The sequence below is a fragment of the Pavona decussata genome, unplaced genomic scaffold, assembly GCF_977016875.1.
Source record: "Pavona decussata unplaced genomic scaffold, jaPavDecu1.1 SCAFFOLD_188, whole genome shotgun sequence".
In the NCBI taxonomy this organism is placed as follows: domain Eukaryota; kingdom Metazoa; phylum Cnidaria; class Anthozoa; order Scleractinia; family Agariciidae; genus Pavona; species Pavona decussata.
The window spans coordinates 213,814-231,885 of record NW_028145597.1 but is presented as its reverse complement, the minus strand read 5'-3'; the positions used below and the strand labels follow the sequence as shown (position 1 = coordinate 231,885).

Sequence of the window (18,072 nt, the reverse complement as noted above, 5' to 3'; positions counted from 1 at the left end):
ACACAGCACCTACCAGCCTCCACACAATTCACTTTAAAAAGCATGAAATTTTTTTGAGAAATCAAAAAATGATTTACGAAAAAATTATCATCTTTGAACTCTCTAAGTAAAAACCTTATCTTTAATGGTGATTAACGTAAAGTGGCCGTTCATGATTGCTTCCGTCAAAAAACGGAGTGGTTATATTCTGCCTTGAATCTTACAGGTAACTGAAAGTTCAGTAAAATTCCGGGTTTACTAGTTAGCCCTGGGCTTAGCCATTAAATCTATATTCATTCAAAGAAACAATCTTATCCCACACAGGCGCCCTTGGGTAAACATAGAGACGAGGGGACGAAAATTCGAAATTTGACGATTTGTCATGTTATCATGTTGTTTATTTTTCAGGAAACATCGAAAAGCTGGGTGTGTGCATGAGCTGCTATCGGAAACAGAAATGCATCATGGCTCCTGGTAAGAGAGAACTATTGAAACAACTCGACCCTTTCAAACGATTTTCTTTTATTACCCTGTACACTGGAAAAATAAAGACTTTTAAACTTTCCACCTATCCTCAATCATTCGATGTTGTTAAATGGCTATCACGTCCGCCTTTTTGTAATCTAAAAATTATGACATAGAAGAGAACTAATTCTAGTTCTCTTGTGTCATGAAATATCTCGGATACTAGCTTCCGCCAAACGCTAACTCATAAGTGAGTGCGCGGGAACTGGGCAAGGGAGAAAATAATTCACTGTCTTCTCCAAGCGTTTTGTTTAGCGTTTGCTTTCATTTATTTCATGAACTATCTGAGGGCATGGATTAAACAATGTGGATCATCCAGAGTTTTATCTTCTTCTGCAGGGACAGAGCCAGATGCGATACGTGAAGTAATGGAGGCACTAGACCCGTTAGTTTTAGGACAAACTCTGACCGGAGCAGGAGGGGGAGGGTTTCTGGTTCTTCTTACTAAAGAACCCAATATGGCAGATAAAGTGAAAGCTGTGATTCAGGAAAAGAAAGTACGTATTAGAAATTTTTATTATCAGTAGAGCATGCAATTCTTTCTCGACATTACATTAAAACTAAAACGGCGTTTTATAGCGCTTTGGAACCTCTTTATATATAATCCCATATCTCGACCTAAACTAGGTCTTTAAAGGAAAATTCCTTCTAAAGAGCTTTCGTATGAACGGTCGCACTTCAGAAGACGCAAACTTTCAATGCGATAAACTGTGTACATATGTAGGGAGATCCTTTCGCCATTTGTAATACAATACATACGTACATTTTTTCCAGCAGTTTCCATGTTTGCTCATGGCGTATTTCAGAATTTTGAACAATCAAAGGTGACCAATCAAGCACACAATTTCATTATTTCTTTCAGTCTTCGGATGAGTTCGCTTTCTACGATGTGAGCGTGGACTGGGACGGAGTGACTGTGAGAGTGGAGACACCCTCGCAATAAATCATGGACATGTACTTGATAGCACCAGATACGAACTTAGCGCTCTCGATTCTATGTTACGGTGTTTATCGAGTGCTATGGTGTTTGTTAAGTGCTTTTTAATTTGTGAATGTACTTTTAGCTCGAGCGTGAGTAGCAAGCGTTTCCGGCCGTTGGATATGGTGCGTTTTTCGCTGTTTCAAAGCGCGGAAATTTCCGCGCTGTCAAAAAGTGAAAAACACACAAAACCCCAACGGAAAGTCTTGCTACGCAGTCTATTTTAGCTTTGGCTTTGATCCATTAGTGACGTGATGAATAAGTAAAGGAAAACCGCATACGAAACAAAAGAAGATCGAAATAAATCCAAAGCGAAGACTGGTAAATGTTAATAAGCATTTAAATCGAACCCGGGCCACATTGGTGGGAGTTGACGGCCCTCACCACTGTGCCATCTCTGTTCCCCAAAATCTGTGCTACAAATAAATCAGTTTAGAGTTTACATGACATAGATTTCATTTGTACAATAGACATTTTCATGATATCTGACGCCATATTGGTGGGGGGGGGGGGGGGGGGCTGTTTGGGGGGAACAACGAAAATTATAGAAAATGTATGGAGTTTTAAATTTTCGAATCGAATCGAGATCTAGTATGCCTTCTGAAGTAGTTTTCCCAAATTATTTATGTCAAAGTTTAGAGAAAAGATTCAGGCTATAACAGTTGTAAAGGAAATGTTCAAATTTGATAAATTTGATATCAAACAGATTACCGACACGAGAAGATTGCTAATGACGGCGAGTTATAAACGTCGTTACAAATCGATACAAACGTCCATACTTTTTTAATTTTCGAAAATGCTGAATGATGCAAATGAGGTATATAAACATAATTTTAAAGTTCGAATGTCTGTCAATTTTAAGCGGAATTGTACAGAGGTTCAAAGCCTGAAATTTTAGCCATGTATGACCCCTCCTTCTGGCCCCAACCGAAAAGTGTCAGAAACCATGAAAAGCTCTTTTCGGGAGGTAGTTGTTAATTAATTTGAAAATTAACTATAACGAAATTTATAAAAATCAATTGAGATTGTAAAACACGTTTTATTTTTTCATTATGAGAAATAAATTTTGCTCGAAAAAAGTTAGATTAGCTCAAATGGAACATGACTCCTGATATGAGATATTAAAATTTAACTTCTTATCCCGAATAAAAATTGGTTCGTGTGTTGTAGCTGGTTGTGTTCATTCCGGGGTGGAGGAATACTCAACAAGAATATCTGCTCTTCAAGGGCGTCGAGGCTCCACTTGCGCCCGTAGGTTCAAGTCTTAGCCTTTCACATACAAACTTCCACCGAAATGGTACGCCTTTTACATACCTAAAAATATTGTAACCCTCTCTTATACCTCAGAGATAAGCCAAAAAGAAACGAATGTCTTCTACGTCCTTGTTGGATCCAGCTACTTCTTATTCATTTCAAAGTCCTTTACTGTGAGCGGGAAAAATGGAAGTTGAGTAAGCAACGCTCAGTACTGCGTAGGTTAGAAAACTTAACACGACAGCGACATGATAAAGACCAAACCGAAAAGTCAAAAATGCAACAGTGGACAGCTAGAAAATAACAGACATCTAGACCAAACACAAATCCAGAAGCGAACGCTAACAAAATATTTCTGGAACGCTTTTTGTTCCTCGACCAATCAGACGCGGGAAGAGCACAAACTAAAATTCCCCATTGCGGTATAGTGTCAGCTTTGAAATCAGCTGGTTTGGTTTATTTTGCCAAAAATAATTGCAGTTAATAAAAGCTTGCGCTTCATTTATCTCATGTCTGATTGGTTTTCTTTCCTAACACAATAAACATTTCAGAAGTGAATATAGCAAGAGATAGATACTGTGGAAACACGACGAACACCTGAACGTACGCCGAACCCTTTCGTGGCTAGATGATAGACTGCTGCATGCTGTAGATCTTACCACTTTAATATCACCTTGATTGAACTTATTTTTACTGATTTGAAGATCTTTGAAAGGCAAGGGTCAAGCTTTGCCGTTTGTCCAAAACTCACAAAACATCTTTGGCCCCCCGAAATGAATCTTGTTCATTCGGCATGTAAAACATCCGGTCCCCTGGATTGAAGTTTTATTGCTTTTTGAAACCGCTAAATCATTTTTAAATGAAATATTAAGAGTGAAGTTTCGAAGAGTCTACATGCCATCATTTTCAATGCAATTGTCGAGTTTGACCGTTGATACTGTGAAAATACCAACAACACAGAGGAGTCTGTTAGACTGTGCACAAAACTATCTTTTATATCTTTGTAATTCAATTTTTAAAAAATTGCAGTATTTTTAATTTGCCATAGTTGGTAATATGAGCTCCTTGCTCGTGAGAATGCTCAGCTTCTTCTACGTTAGATCTGCCCGACTTTATACTTTTATCGCTCTCCTTTCCCTTAAAATGGTTGTCAAAATCTTTTGTCAGTAGAAGTCTAAAACCCTTCCACTTGATAACTTTAAGAACTGAACTGAAACTTAAGACGAGTTTACCCTGAAACTACCGATGAATCGTAGCTCAAAAATCGATTTGAACAAATTCCCCCAAGGGGGTTCGAAATGTTGTCGGGGCTGACCCGAGATCCACGAACAGAAGAGATTGGGGGCGAACTGAACAAGCAAAGAACGTTCTTAGCATTTTTAACGTTTTTCTCAAAAAGTTTTCCTGTTTTTCATTTACTTACGGGGAAAGGAAAACTTGTACAAAACATTGATATTAAGAACTGAATGTAATATCTCAGAACTTACTAACTCAGTTAAGTGTAAAAAAATTAAACAAATGATTTTACGAAGTTTTCCCCGCCTCGGTAGACAATACTACCGCTAACACTTGTATCTTCAGAATAAAACTATTTCGGTATTTTGCGAATGAAATTCCAAGCTTTGACGGATTCCTTGTTATGCTTTGTTGTACGTGCTCGTACTTATGGATTGTGACATACTCGTGACACTCTTGCAATGACTCAGTTACTTAAGTTGTGTTACCTTAATGATAGATCGCGTTTCAATGTTGTGTGATGGCTCGTGTTATCCTGACCTGATCAGATTTTTGGCTTCCCTTTGACATTTTCCTCTTTTACACAAACCAAATTCGGGTCAAGTTTATGTCACGAGTAGTAAAGTTCGATTGAGAATAATGATTTCACTTTATTGTAATCTATTCCCTCGTTTTGCGTGATTTTTGCATTTGTAATACGTGAATTCGTTTTGAACATTTGTGGGATTCACTTCAGTGTGACACGAGCCTGACTCGTGACTTTTTCATTGATTGGCGAGCTTAGTTTTGGCAGTCGTGACTTGCTTTCGTTTCGATCAAATTCTATCCTGTGATGACTAATAAAAGGCTTGTGATACCTTCGTGATTTCTTATGAAGTTTGTATCCGCAGAACCCATGCTCGCTACAATTTCGCCAAAGGTTTGCTTGGCTTTCATCGTGAAGGGAAAAGAAATAGTCAGAGCGAATTCCAATCTTTCGTGAGAGGAGCGGCTAGGGAAGATACCCGACTCGGTGAGGAGAAAAGGGCACGGTCACCTGTTCACGGTCTTTGCTGAAGGTTTTCTGCCGTTTCCACGCAGAAGGGTTTTTAAAATCTGCAGAAGGAATACTTTACAACTCTGGAATTTGCCATCTCCACGTTCTTTGTGATATCCAGGTTAGTTTCAAACCATCGTGTGCTTCTATTTTCTCTCCCAGAATATGTTGGTGACCAACCAGTTTACAATGCGTTGCAGTATTGAACAAATTTTACCTTATAGTTTTGACAATTCGACACTGCAAAAACCTTGCCGTTAAATCGAATGTTTTAGCTCAATTTATTTTTTTTTTAAATATTGTCTACTGATCATATAAACATATGTAAGCTTTTAATCGCTGAAGGTTTTAAAAGGGAACAGTACGTAGAACTCTCTGGATCAGTGGAACTGATACGGGAAGGCACAAGATGGCACAAGATGGCACAAGATTTATGCCGAGCGCCATGCAAATTTTGTCTAAATTCGACAATTCGGCACTGCAAAAACCTAGGCGTAAAATCGAATGTTTTGGTTTGGTTTGACTCCATTGTCTATAACGTAACACCTTTTAATTGCTGAGGGTTCAACGGGAATAGTAGAACTTTCTGGATCATTGGAACTAATACGGGATGGCAGAGCACTACACATTAATATTGCACGCATCTTTTCATGCTCACAGTTGAGTATGCCTGACCAATCCGTGGGGCCGTGACAGAATTTTCCTGATGGAAAGACCATGGCTTAAAGCCGGCAATAGTCTGTTTTTGCACGGGGAAACGTATTCAAGTGCTTCTCTTAAAACAGAATCATAAAGCAGCAAATCAAATCATGCAAAGCTCTGGTCTCTTCATAACGTGCCAAAGCGGGATTGTTACACCCTTATATCACATGCAGTGATGCACTCATATGCTTTTTTCGCAGCTCAGCCGTTCGCCCCAAGCACTCCATGTAAGATTAGCTACATGTTGACAGCAGTTTCTACTGTTGCGCAAAATTGACCTGTGGTAGACTGTCGCGATTTAGAACATTTAAGTGACAAAAAAACCAGCAACAACAACAACAACACTCACATAGATTCCACATGGAAATTATATATCCGATGAATACCTATTCGGGATTGGAAAGCCACACTCTCGTCACATGCACACGCACGTTTTCTCGCACGTTGTTCGCACATGTTCATCGACACAGAGCTGACAAGTTGGCTGTTGTCGGCCGTGGTATAGCAATGTTTCTTGACCCTTTAAGCCCTAGTATCAAAGAACAAATTCTGCTATCTTGCCCCCATAGTTTTCTTATAAAAGTATTAGTACTGGGGAGAAGTTATTAAACTATCAAGAAAATTCACCTTGGGTGATAATATCGTTATTCTCATGACCTCAGGGGTTGAATAAGCATTGATATTACAAGGAGAACTTTGCTGCTGATCACTGTTAGGGCTTAAAGGGTTAAGGTCCATTTCTTCGAGAACAGGGCCGGGGAGTTCGATATAGCCTGTAGTAAGGCCGTCATTACAAAGTGATTTTTATTATAGATCTCAAAGTCGTTTTAAAACATTAGCTCAGAGAAAGGAGCAGGCAATGGATAAGAACCTGTTCAGCGTTCTGAAACTTGAACGTAATTGGATTTGTCGGGCGATAAGCCGAGAAACAAAGCATTTTTTGAGGGTGGTCGTATACGGCATGAGAACTGAAGGAAAACGACGTTTGGTTTTTCAAATTAATGAGAGGTTGGAGATGTAACGAGATAGCCAAAGGTCTAAGTGAAATTACCGGTTTCCATAGTGTAATTCCACCCTCAATTTATTTATGGACGTTTAAAACGCACGTAAATTTATGGGAAAAAGTGGAAATTAACCGTGATGAATGGGCCATGGCATGCAGGAGCGACTGCCCTTGGCCAGGTCTTGCCTTGGCGCGAGACGAGAAGTAAAATCACTATGGGGAAGCCGAAATACAGGAAATCGCTTAGCTCTGAGCCGAGCGACAGGCCTACGTACTTCAAACTATCGTCAAAATTCGCTTAAATTGTGACTGAGAAGTGAGTAAATTGATGTCGGATGAGTAATCACCAGATTTTCGTCTTGTGCCGTCCTTCTGAGTCACCTCGTACATGTACCACTCTACATCGCTTTCTTTGTTCGTTTTCTCTGATTCAGCTGAACGCAGAGAAAACTTAAATCTGTTTGCTAAATAACGGTCCAGACGTGTAAGACTATGATGATTTAGCTACTATTTTATTCAAAAGCCCCTCTTGCGTGGTCATACATTAATCCCGTATTATTTCCTTTGATCCCTAAAGCTCTCTTCTTCGATTTTTATAACTTGACAAGAACAACAAAAACTTAAAATTATAAAGCTAGTGAAAAGGTACCAAGAGGTTAAATATCTTATGAAAAAGCAATAAAGAGTGGTAATCTTTATAGAGATCATATCACTTTCCTGGGAGAACGTCCCGTTTAGTGACATGACCCGCGGGAAACGAGCCGTGACAAAACAAAACAATGACACAATAAACATGAGCGAAAGTTCCCGTATTCACGTGGGGTCCAACTTCATTTGCAGCCGTAAGCAGTTTCCTGAGCAAGGGAGCGAGTGGTTCGAAGCGAGTGATGCGACCAATTATGGCTGTTAGTGTAGTGGGTTTCGGATGTTTTCTCCTTATAACGGTGAGTTCTGTCACTTTTGTTTTTTTTCTAATTTGAGTTTTAATGTTTGGTATATTGAGTATGTTTTAATAAGGTCCGTCTCAACACGATCGCTTCGACCGACCGTATTATTTGCCTGTTTCTTCGTACACTTTTCAAGCCGGGGTCAGTATCACAGAGATTTCTCTTTGTTTTGGCCAAAACAACTCAAATATTTGACACGGTACCTTGTCTCTAACATCAAATTATTCTTACAGCGCCGAGAAAAAATCAATGTTGAGTGGTTTCTCCTGGGAAGATTACAAACTGTTATCAGATTTAAGCGATTTCGCAAAAGTACACAGGAAGAAGGTAAAAAAAATCGCCAATTTTTTTCAAGTTGCAGTCCATTTCAATCCTGGCCATTCAAAGCCAAAGATGATCAATACTATTCTCTGTGTACTAGCATGCCTGAAGGTTATTGTTTTGCAAAACAGAGACATTAGTTTAACGTTTTCCGTCGGTACTAATAAGTTTTTTTGACCATACTTTTAAATGGGAGACATTGGCCCTGCCTTTAAGTTCTTTAACTCGAGAGATTTGCTTAATGTTTATACTAAAAAAAAAAGAAAAGTAATGCATGAATTGTCCCACCGAAAAATATTTTCACAACCCGGAGAATTTTGAGCCACTTTCAGTGAAAACTTCTTTTACCAGCTGAAAAATGTCCCGTTACAGAACAGCACCGAAGGAAAGCATTGCATCTCAAACAAGAAAAATTATACAACACAAAAGTTAATACTGTGCCAAGGAAAGTGCTGCTCAGTTCAAAATAGTCACTGCCGTTTTATGCGACAGGCTGACGCCACTAAGCTTACGACAAAATTGTTTCGTGTAAATCAAACTTCCAACTTGTCGTGCACGACATGTTAAGTGTCGTAGCATTTTGAAACATGTTTTAAAATCCTGCCGCAGTCGTAGGCGTAGGAATTGTTGAATGAGGAGCGTTGTGTACGATTTTTTTGCTTTTGATCCGAGCAGTGAGCGCTACAGAAATTCCATAATCGCACGCGACAGTCCTAAGCAAACGTTGAACCACTAAATCGCCTTTTAGGGGCATATTCACATCCACCCACCTTGTACAGCAAAAAAAGTACGCTTAGTAACTTTAATTTTAATGAACCTCCTTGCACACTAATAAACACCAACCCGGCAAAGCGCAACTCAGTAGCTTTGAGTGGCTATTCTTTAGGATTTATCCACACACCTGAAATATTAAAACCATTGTAAGGTGTCGTTCTGACTGCCAAACATTTATTTATTTATTTATTTATTTATCTAACTTAAACCAAGAAATATTTTATGATTAGCCGAGGTTTACTCCCGGACTGGACTTTTGTTCATTCCGGCTATTTTTCGCTCATTCTCTCTTTTATCTCTTGCAGAGCATATACGCCGTTAATTGTCCAAAAGGAACATTTATTTCAAAATCGGTCGAATCAGGCTGCCAAAGGTGCCCAAATGGGACATTTTCAGACAGTATAAATAGCGCAAAATGCCGTAAATGTGACGAATGTCGAGGATATAGCTTACAAGTCACTGAGACTTGCACTCTTACATCGAACGCTAAATGCACATGTGGGCCAGGTTCCTATTATTATAAAGGAGTGGTCTTCTGCATAAAGTGCAATACATGCAAGAAAGGGTGGGGAGTCAAAAACAACTGCAGCTCCAACAGTAACACTGTCTGCGAAGTGTGCGTTAAGGTAAGAAAAGCATTAACTGCCACTGTGTAAATATTAACATGTAACATTTGTACAAAAATTTCCCGAGAGATCTGGAGAAGAATTGCCGGCCCAGTACCTGTCACTAAAATGGTCACGTTCTGTGTTTCTCAAACATAGACCTCTGTCACGCGGGCCCATGTTGAGTCTCAGAGGAATAAAAAGTTTTGTTTTGGCACGGCAAGCCTCGCCCAGACGCGAATTCAGTACGAGGCTCAACATGGCCGTCGAGTGTCAAAGGTCTATTTGCACCACTTTGTGGCGCCAGTGCCTTGTGTTGAACTGACAAACCATCATCTCCTCTTTACACTCATACTTTATGATTACAATTTACACAATTTTTCACGGTTTATGTTTTCACCCATCGAACTCAAACGTTAAAACCACTTTAACATTGTTGGACTTCCGGTACGTCTATTTGTTTCCCAGCGCGCACTTGGCAAATCCCACTGAGTTCTGGCTGTTATACAGAATTGTGGTTTCATTCACTCAGAAGCCATTCAGAGAACCACGCCAAGCCGACCACAGGCTGTCACTGTCACAGCCACGTTTCGTTACGTTCTAAGTGTTTCTTTTTACGTCGCCCAAATTGGAGACGGGACCGCCATTTCTATGTGGTCATCCGAGCCACCTGAAAGTCGGACCATTTGCAGCTGTCAAGGCTGCAAATGGTCAGCATTGTAACAATGTGGATCGACCCTTTGAAACAATCAACATTGTAACAATTTGGAACCTTGTTACTTATTACGCGCTCGTGCGCAAAAACGAGTCCAAGAAACATTGTAAGAAGTCTTTAGTGATAATTAATGAACTCGTGTTTTTATTGTTTCTGTTTGAGTGTACGTGTCTACCCAACGGCTCAACTTGTAAACAAATAAAATAAAAAATAAAACACTTTATTTAAGTGTATTTAGCACGGAGCAGTAATTGGGGTCATTTTTCAGATCAAATTAGAATTTTGAAGTGTTGGTTTTTGAGAAGAGGGGTAAACTGGAGCACCCGGAGAAAAAACCTCTCGGAGTAAAGACGAGAGCCAACAACAAACTACTTGCATATTTCTATTATTTAATCCTCTGTTCGTTTATTTTTTTTCTCTAGGGATCGTTTTACTCGGACACAAAAGATTTAAGTGCGTGTAAGCCTTGCACAAAGTGCCAAAAGAACGAACTTGTTAAAGAGGAATGCACCAGAAGAAGCGATACCGTGTGCATAAAAGAGAATGATCTAAACCTTTCGATGAGGTTCAGGGGCAAAAACAGGCCTCCTTTGGGGTCATTTACAAAAGTTACCATTAAAAGGTGGAAGCCAACGTCAAAACGTAATTCAACGGAAGCTAGTAAGTTTTATTTTTTTTTCTTTGTTTACTAGGTTTTGCCCGGCACACACAAGGGGACACGTCCCCAGTCACAGGGCCTTCTTCCACCATGTCAACAACCCATTTTTCTCAAACAATTTAGTTGATGGAACCAAATTTTGGTCCCTGCCACTGGCCCAACGAATTCAGACTGGTTTGAATTTAGGGGACCTGTCTCTCAAGATTATGCTAGTCCCGTTCGTGGGACAAGGCCCTGAGACCAGACTCCTTGCGTAAGCACTATAACTATTATGACTTGTAACCTCGTGTGTTCCGCTCTTTTAAGCGTTATTAAGATTTAGAGTAGTTCACTACCAATTAAACAAGTGATTTGGAAAAGAAGGTAGGACGTTAGAATCGCTTCCAAAGTGTTTTGCAAAAAGGAGGCGGCGTGGTAGGGTGGTTAGGGTGCCGGACTTCCAATCCGTTAATTCTGAGGTCTTTCACGATAGACCCAGTTTAAGAGGTCAATCAATACCCTCAGTTCAATGAGCTGCGAGGCCTGTGTTTATAATTACCAATGTCCATTTTGTAAAATACGGGAAAACAAACATTACCTCTGGAAAGCTTTCATTTAAATGAGACATAACTTCAGAATTTCATCCTGACATCTAAGAGAGGGAGCCACTGTAATCTGAAGCAGATTTCAACGCGATAAACAACACGTCTAGAAATAATGCCCTAGAAGTTTCATTTTAAAAATGAGGATCTCACTTTAGGATATCCTCAACAGCGTACCGGTGACATGTCATGGAGATTTTTACCCTTTGGGTCTAAACTATGTGGAAATGAAAACTAAGTAGCTTTGGCCACTAGAACATCAAGAGGAATATATCCCGTGCCTTTCCCTAGGGGATAGCAGACCATAATCAGTTTCTAATGTGATGAAATTTATTAGCCCAATTATTTCCAAGTTGTAATTCACTTTCATTCTTCTAGCCTGAATTAGCGGAGTTTTAAAGAAAACATCATTGGGTCTCTTTTAACTGCAATAGGTGGCATAGCCTCTTCACAAACATGAACGTTACACAGCTCAGTGTTTGACTATGGCAATGAAAGGCTTACATTTTATTTGTTACTCTCTTTCAGCAAATCCTCAGGTCAATTACAAAATGTCGGAAATAGCTGGGAACACAGATGTTTACATTATAATCCTTGGCGTACTAGGGTCCGTGTCTTTTGTTCTTGTTGTGGCTTTCTCTGTTGTGCTCTATTACTGTAACAAGAGACGCTCCAAAAACTTGCCAAAACCAGGTGAGACAATTGTACTTTTAGAGCATTCGAGTATTCTGAAAAAAAAAAAAAAATGACTACAATGACAAAACCTATCGTTTCCCATTGCCGAATGCCGTATTTCATCTGTTGGGCCTTGAAGCAAAAATGCAGTTAATTTCTCTAGATACTCAACTTGTGAATTTTCGTAAGGACATTTTCAGTTTCTACGTTTTAATTGGGGTGGACAGGGCTGCACGATTTCTAAAACCATGTTTGTGATTGCCACCATTTAAGTTCGGTTATTTGACCGATCTTATGTCTTGTAAATGACGATGAGTGAGTGGGGAGGGGTGGTTAATCAAGGGGGAGCTGATAAGGCGGGAATAATAAGAGGCCGGGGAGGGGGCTAAGTAAAGGTATTTTCCACCATTGTTGCCGGTAAGCGTGATGCTTGGCCTCCCTAATAGAAGTAAGGTCTATAAAACGGATGCTTTCTTTGATTGCAGTTAAGGCTGGTTTCCATATGATCGCGGATCGCAGATCGCAGATCGTAATAAGGTCTGCGATCGTCTGCGATCATATGGAAACTACTTCAGTCTGCGATCGTCTGCGATCCTGCGACAGCGATCGCGGACGATCGCAGAAGATAGAACCATGTTCTATCTAAAGGCTGGTTTCCATATGATCGCAGACCTTATTGCGATCATATGGAAACCAGCCTTTAGTTTAGGCATTAAGGAAACTACTAAGCACGTACTGATTAGTCCCTTGCTTTGATCAAATGTCGGGGAGACGTGGATGATCTCAACAAGTGTCGTGATTGTGTGGAGGGAACTGAGTCTAGAGTCCAAGGTCCCCGAAATGGGAAAAGTTAAGGTTACCTGGTACCTTCATAGGTGTCTTCAGAGGTGTCTCGCGTCCAAGCGATGTAGCGCGTCCGGTTTAAACTGTAGATCACCTGAACCCTATATCAAATTAAAGCTTATAGAGCAGGCTACCCAACTAAACCAAGAATTTTGAAATAAAATGAATTGCCGAATTTTTAGCGCTGTTTTCTCAATTAAATTTTTTTCTTTTGGAGGAGTTACTTCAAAGAGCTAAAACTCAAAAGGAATTTGTTCGTTTGCCTTCAAATTTGGACAGTAGCTAGTTTTACATATAAACAACAAACACGTGTCTGCGAATTTTTGCTTTCGAAATATTTTTTCTCCGAGAGCGATTTTTGTACGATTACTCCACATTTTTTTCATCCTATTTTGAAAATGCTCTATAACTTTTCACTGCGATTGAGTATGGCAAAACGCAGACACGTTTTTATAGGCCTGGGGCAAACGTCGAATCTTAGTTGAACTTAATTCGTCGAACCTATTAATTTTGAAATAGGCGCATGAATGGTGCGACGTCTGCCGCAATAAAGTTCGACGCAAATTAATTGGTTCGACTCCAGCATAAGTTTGACTTGCCAAGTCGGATAATGCGACAGTGGTTCGGCGTAACAGTAAACGCCGTTCTAAACACGCGCTGAACTCAATTCATAAATCATGCAAATTACAAAATAATTCAAATGTGATGGACTGCGCAAACGTCACAAAAATACCGACTCCCCCATCTGCCAAACGCTATTCCCCCCCTGACGGGCATGCGCTGTACAAAGACAATTTCGCGACCAGAAATGGCGAGCTATCGAAAGCCATTGCTGACGTCGCACAGCGTGATGGAAATGTGTTTTTCGTGTTTCATGAACACTAAATATAAATGATTGAAACGCGAATTGCCTATTTACAATAAATGCTCAGTGTTTGAGTCTTCTCTTTCTATTTTTCGCAATTAATTGCCAAAGAAAAGCCCGACGCCAGAGCACTGTATTTCGGCATTTCGCTAGCAAGTCCTAGCAATAACTAGCCGCGGATCGAGTGAATAGGGACTTTACGAATGCAAGACGGTGACGCCAACGAAGACGTCATTTGAAAGTATAACTTTATTTCACTTGTGCTACTTCGCGATTATTTTAACTCATTCAACTTGCACACAAACGACAAACTAAACCGTTCAAGTTAAGGAAGAGAAAAAAAAAATCACTGTCGTGTGTTCACGTTCTCCACAAAACCTTGAATCTGGTCATTTCACGTTGTTTTTTTGCAGGGGACGACAAAGAAATGTACCGAAATGTAAAACGCACGTGCAGAGCGATTGTTTTTGCTCATTAAGCCTTTTGTGTTGTGGCGTTATCGTCGCCGTCGCCGTGGTGTTTTCGTAAGGTCCCTAATAGCACGGGGACACGTGCTTATTCCCGTGTTTCACGAAGTGCAACTTGTGAATTTGGGTCTACGCAGGTTTGACGTTTGCTACCACACTGGAATTAAGTCGACTCTTTGTCGAACCTATTTTTAATAAATTCGACGCGACTTAGATTCAACGTTTACCCTAGGCCTTAGCGCTTTGGGTCCGGAAACTGAGGAGCAAGTTAAATTAGCAAAAAACAAAATTCACTTTGACTTGTAGCTTTAAAAAGGTGATTCGGACGCTCGCAATTAGAGGTCGTGAAAAATTCGACAATTTATTTTATATAAGCTTTAATTTGATATTGGGGTTTAGGTATCTACACTTTAAACTGGACGCGCTACATCGCTTCAACGCGAGAAACCTCTGAAGGTATCGGGTAACCTTAATGCCAAACCACCTTGCGCCATCGAGGATGAAAACAAAAACATTTTTAGTTGTTGCTGGTAGAAAAGCAAAATCGCTAGCTGTATAAGCAACTCGAAGCGAGTATTGTTTCGGATAAATTTTGAAGCTCTTGACGGGTTTCCAAGACAACTACGTGTTTGATTTTCCTGTCAAAAGTTGATTTTTTGTTTTTGGCGAGGGCGGGGGGGGGGGGGGAGGGGGGCTTTTTTTGGTTGCTTTCTTTCCGTGTCCGGTCGACTACTTAAACTGGTCAAAACATTTAACAAGATAGTCCAACGTACTCTTACCAATTGTGAGAAATCAGTATGCAAAGAAAAACTTATCCTTGGCTTAGTTTACGCTTTTTTTGCGCATTTCATTAAATGTCTGTTTCTTCAGTTAGAGCAATGTCTCCTTACGCATTGGTCATTTGCATTTACTGATGATGCAAATGAGGTTCAATCTTTGTCATGGCCGATTGCTTGTGTTAATGTCGCTTTTTTTTTTTTCATTTTGCAGCGAATGGCCTCGTGACTACCGCTACCACAGTTATTGCAGCCCAGGAAAATCCCTATACCTCGCTTCCGTTAATAGGAACCCGCCAAGGTTCGTGTATACTTGAATTTTTACAGCGGTCAAACGCATAGCTCATGCGAAGGGCCTGCCAAAATGTGAGAATCCTTGACATTTTACTCAAAAGTAACTTTTAGGGGGAAATTCCTTGGTTAAATTACCATAATCTGTGCGCAACAAGTTTGCCACTTTTCACGATTTAGTGGAGCAATATTTAAGTAACTTCTTTTGAAGTTATGTCTTTTGCGTTTCCGAGTGATATTTGCACGCCTCCCCAGCGAAATGTTTACAGGTATGATCTTTTAAAAGTTCAGTGAAACGATTCCCTCGTTGCACATACATATATGGTTCTCCCGTTGAGAGCACAAAGATTTATTTTTTTTGTGACGGTCTGTGTGTTTACTAACTCATTTCACGTTTTCAGTGCAAAAAAAGAAAAACAAAAAAACAAAACAAAACAAAACAAAACGTTCCGGAACCATTAGGGGAATCGGTTTCACTTACAGAAAACAATTACATACAGCACCTACCAGCCTCCACATAATTCGCTTTAAAAATCGTGAAAATTTTTTGGGAAATCAAAAAATGTCATCAAAGATTTCGAAAAAATTATCATCTTTGAACTGTCTCGGTAAAAATCTCATCTTTAATGGCGATTAACGTAAACGGACTTTTCTTAAGTTTGGCCGTTCATGATTGCTTCCGTCAAGAAATGGAGTGCTTAAATTCTGAATCTTACAGGTAACTGAAAGTTCAGTAAAATTCCGGGTTTACTAGTTAGCCCTGGGCTTAGCCATTAAATCTATATTCATTCAAAGAAACAATCTCAGTCTACGTTCTCCCACGCAGGCGCCCTTGGGTAAACTTAGAGACGAGGGGGCGTCATGGTATCATGTTGTTTATTTTCCAGGAAACATCAAAAAGCTGGGTGCGTGCATGAGCTGCTATCGGAAACAGAAAAGCATTATTGCTCCTGGTAAGAGGGAACTATTGAAACAAAGCACCACACAACTCGGCCCTTCCAAACGTATTTCTTTTATTCCCTTTTATAATAATAAAGCTCTTTTATTCATAATAATAGTACGAGAGAGAGTGCCCAGTAACGAAGACATTGAAATATTGAAAACAAAGACTTTTAGACTTTCCCTCAACACCTATCCGCATTCATTCGATATCCGCCTTTTCGTAATCTGAAAAATATGACATGAAAGAGAACTATTTCCTGTAATTCTAGCTATTTTGTGTCATGAAATACCCCGAATACTAGCCTACGCCAAAGGCTAACTCATAAGTGAGCGCGCGGGAACTGGGCAAGGCAGAAAATAAGTCAATCTCTACTCCAAGCGTTTTGTTTAGCGTTTGCTTTCATTTATTTCCTGAACTATCTGAGGGATTTTATCTTCTTCTGCAGGGTCAGAACCAGATGCGATACATAAAGTAATGGAGGCACCAGACCCGTTAGTTTTAGGACAAACTCTGACCGGAGCAGGAGGGGGAGGGTTTCTGGTTCTTCTTACTAAGAAACCCAATATGGCAGATAAAGTGAAAGCTGTGATTCAGAAAAAGAAGGTACTAGATATTTTTATTGTTCTAGAGCATGCAATTCTTTCACAACATTACGTTAAAACTAAAACGGCGTTTTATAGCACTTTGGAACCTCTTTATATATAATCCCAAATCTCGACTAAACATTAAATTTCCACAAACTAGGTCTATAAAGGAAAATGCCTTCTAAAGAGCCTTCGCATGACTGAACGATTGCACTTCAGAAGACGGAAATTTGCAATACGATAAACTATGTACATACGCAAGGAGATCCTTCCGCCATTTGAAATACAATACATACACACATTTTTTCCATCAGTTTCGATGTTTTCCCAAAGGTGACCAATCAAGAACACAATTTCATTATTTCTTTCAGTCTTCGGATGAGTTCGCTTTCTACGGTGTGAGCGTGGACTGGAAAGGACTGACTGTGAGAGTGGAGGCACCCTCGCAATGAATCATGGGCATGTGCTTAATAGCGCCAGATACGCACTTGGCGCTCGCAGATTCTATGTTACGGTGTTTATCGAGAACGTCTTTACTAAGTGGTTTTTAATTGGTGAATGTGACGCATCAGCAAAATGAGTGCGCATGCTCTGCAGATTTGTGATTCGAGCGAGAATCGATTACGAATGCTCCACTTCAATCGCCAAATTCACATCTGTTACCACAATACTTATTTTTTTGTTGAATAAGACATGTGATGGAGGAAGCTCGAAGGAACCTTTCCTGAAAGCGGCAACCTTATCTATTTTGATTTGCGCTTATCCCCACGAAACGAAAACAAACAATGGGAATTTAAAAAATGAAGTCATTTCGCCGCGTAAGATTGCTTACGCCTGACGAGCATGCGCACTCATTTTGCCGCTGTGTCGGTGCATGTACTTTTAGCTTGAGCCTACGTAGCAAGGGTTTCCGTTGGGTTTTGTGCAGTTTTCGATGTTTGAACGCGTAGAAATTCGCTCTCGGCCCAATATATCCGCGCTGTCAAAAAGTGAAAAACGCACGAAACCCCAAGGAAAGTCTTGCTACGCAGGCTATTTTAGCTCTGGCTTTGATCTATTAGTGACGTAATGAATAAGTAAAGGAAAACTCATACAAAACAGAACAAGGTCGAAATAAATCCAAAATAAAGCCTGGAAAATGTTAATAAAAATTTAAATCGAACCTGGGCCACATTAGTGGGAGATGAGCTATGCCATCACTGTTCCCCAAAAAGAATCTATTCATTATAAAAAATGGGGAAACATGTTATCGTAATAACATCTCAATAGATGAGTATCGGGTAGTAATAGTTATAATAATAATATAATAACTA

General features: G+C 39.9%; 1 protein-coding gene and 1 pseudogene across 9 annotated transcripts; both read left to right on the top strand.

The window, feature by feature from the left end:
• The window catches only part of LOC146462422 (L-fucose kinase-like), a 33,256-nt pseudogene extending 31,764 nt beyond the window's left edge, over nucleotides 1-1,492 (top strand).
• A 3,300-nt stretch (nucleotides 1,493-4,792) lies between these two features.
• On the top strand, nucleotides 4,793-18,072 carry LOC146462421 (uncharacterized). Of its 9 annotated transcripts, none has more exons than XM_085085617.1 (9): nucleotides 4,793-5,130; nucleotides 7,555-7,658; nucleotides 9,062-9,382; nucleotides 10,499-10,736; nucleotides 11,844-12,008; nucleotides 15,195-15,242; nucleotides 16,120-16,185; nucleotides 16,663-16,778; nucleotides 17,131-18,072. In XM_085085617.1, the coding sequence occupies exons 2-9, from the start codon at nucleotides 7,602-7,604 to the stop codon at nucleotides 17,209-17,211; spliced, it is 1,092 nt and encodes a 363-aa protein (XP_084941743.1). In that variant the 5' UTR covers nucleotides 4,793-5,130; nucleotides 7,555-7,601; the 3' UTR covers nucleotides 17,212-18,072. The 9 variants fall into 9 exon arrangements, with proteins under 9 accessions (XP_084941743.1, XP_084941739.1, XP_084941746.1 ...); XM_085085613.1 differs by having other exon boundaries at nucleotides 4,794-5,130; nucleotides 16,621-16,778; XM_085085616.1 differs by having other exon boundaries at nucleotides 4,796-5,130; nucleotides 15,156-15,242.

What these genes read in the sequence shown, in the direction of transcription:
- LOC146462421 (XM_085085612.1), top strand. Translation starts at nt 7,602, where the DNA reads ATGCGACCAATTATGGCTGTTAGTGTAGTGGGTTTCGGATGTTTTCTC. An exon ending in GTTAATAGGAACCCGCCAAG is followed by an intron (nt 15,243 to 16,119) that starts GTTCGTGTATAC and finishes TTTATTTTCCAG; the next exon opens with GAAACATCAAAAAGCTGGGT. An exon ending in CTGTGATTCAGAAAAAGAAG is followed by an intron (nt 16,779 to 17,130) that starts GTACTAGATATT and finishes TATTTCTTTCAG; the next exon opens with TCTTCGGATGAGTTCGCTTT.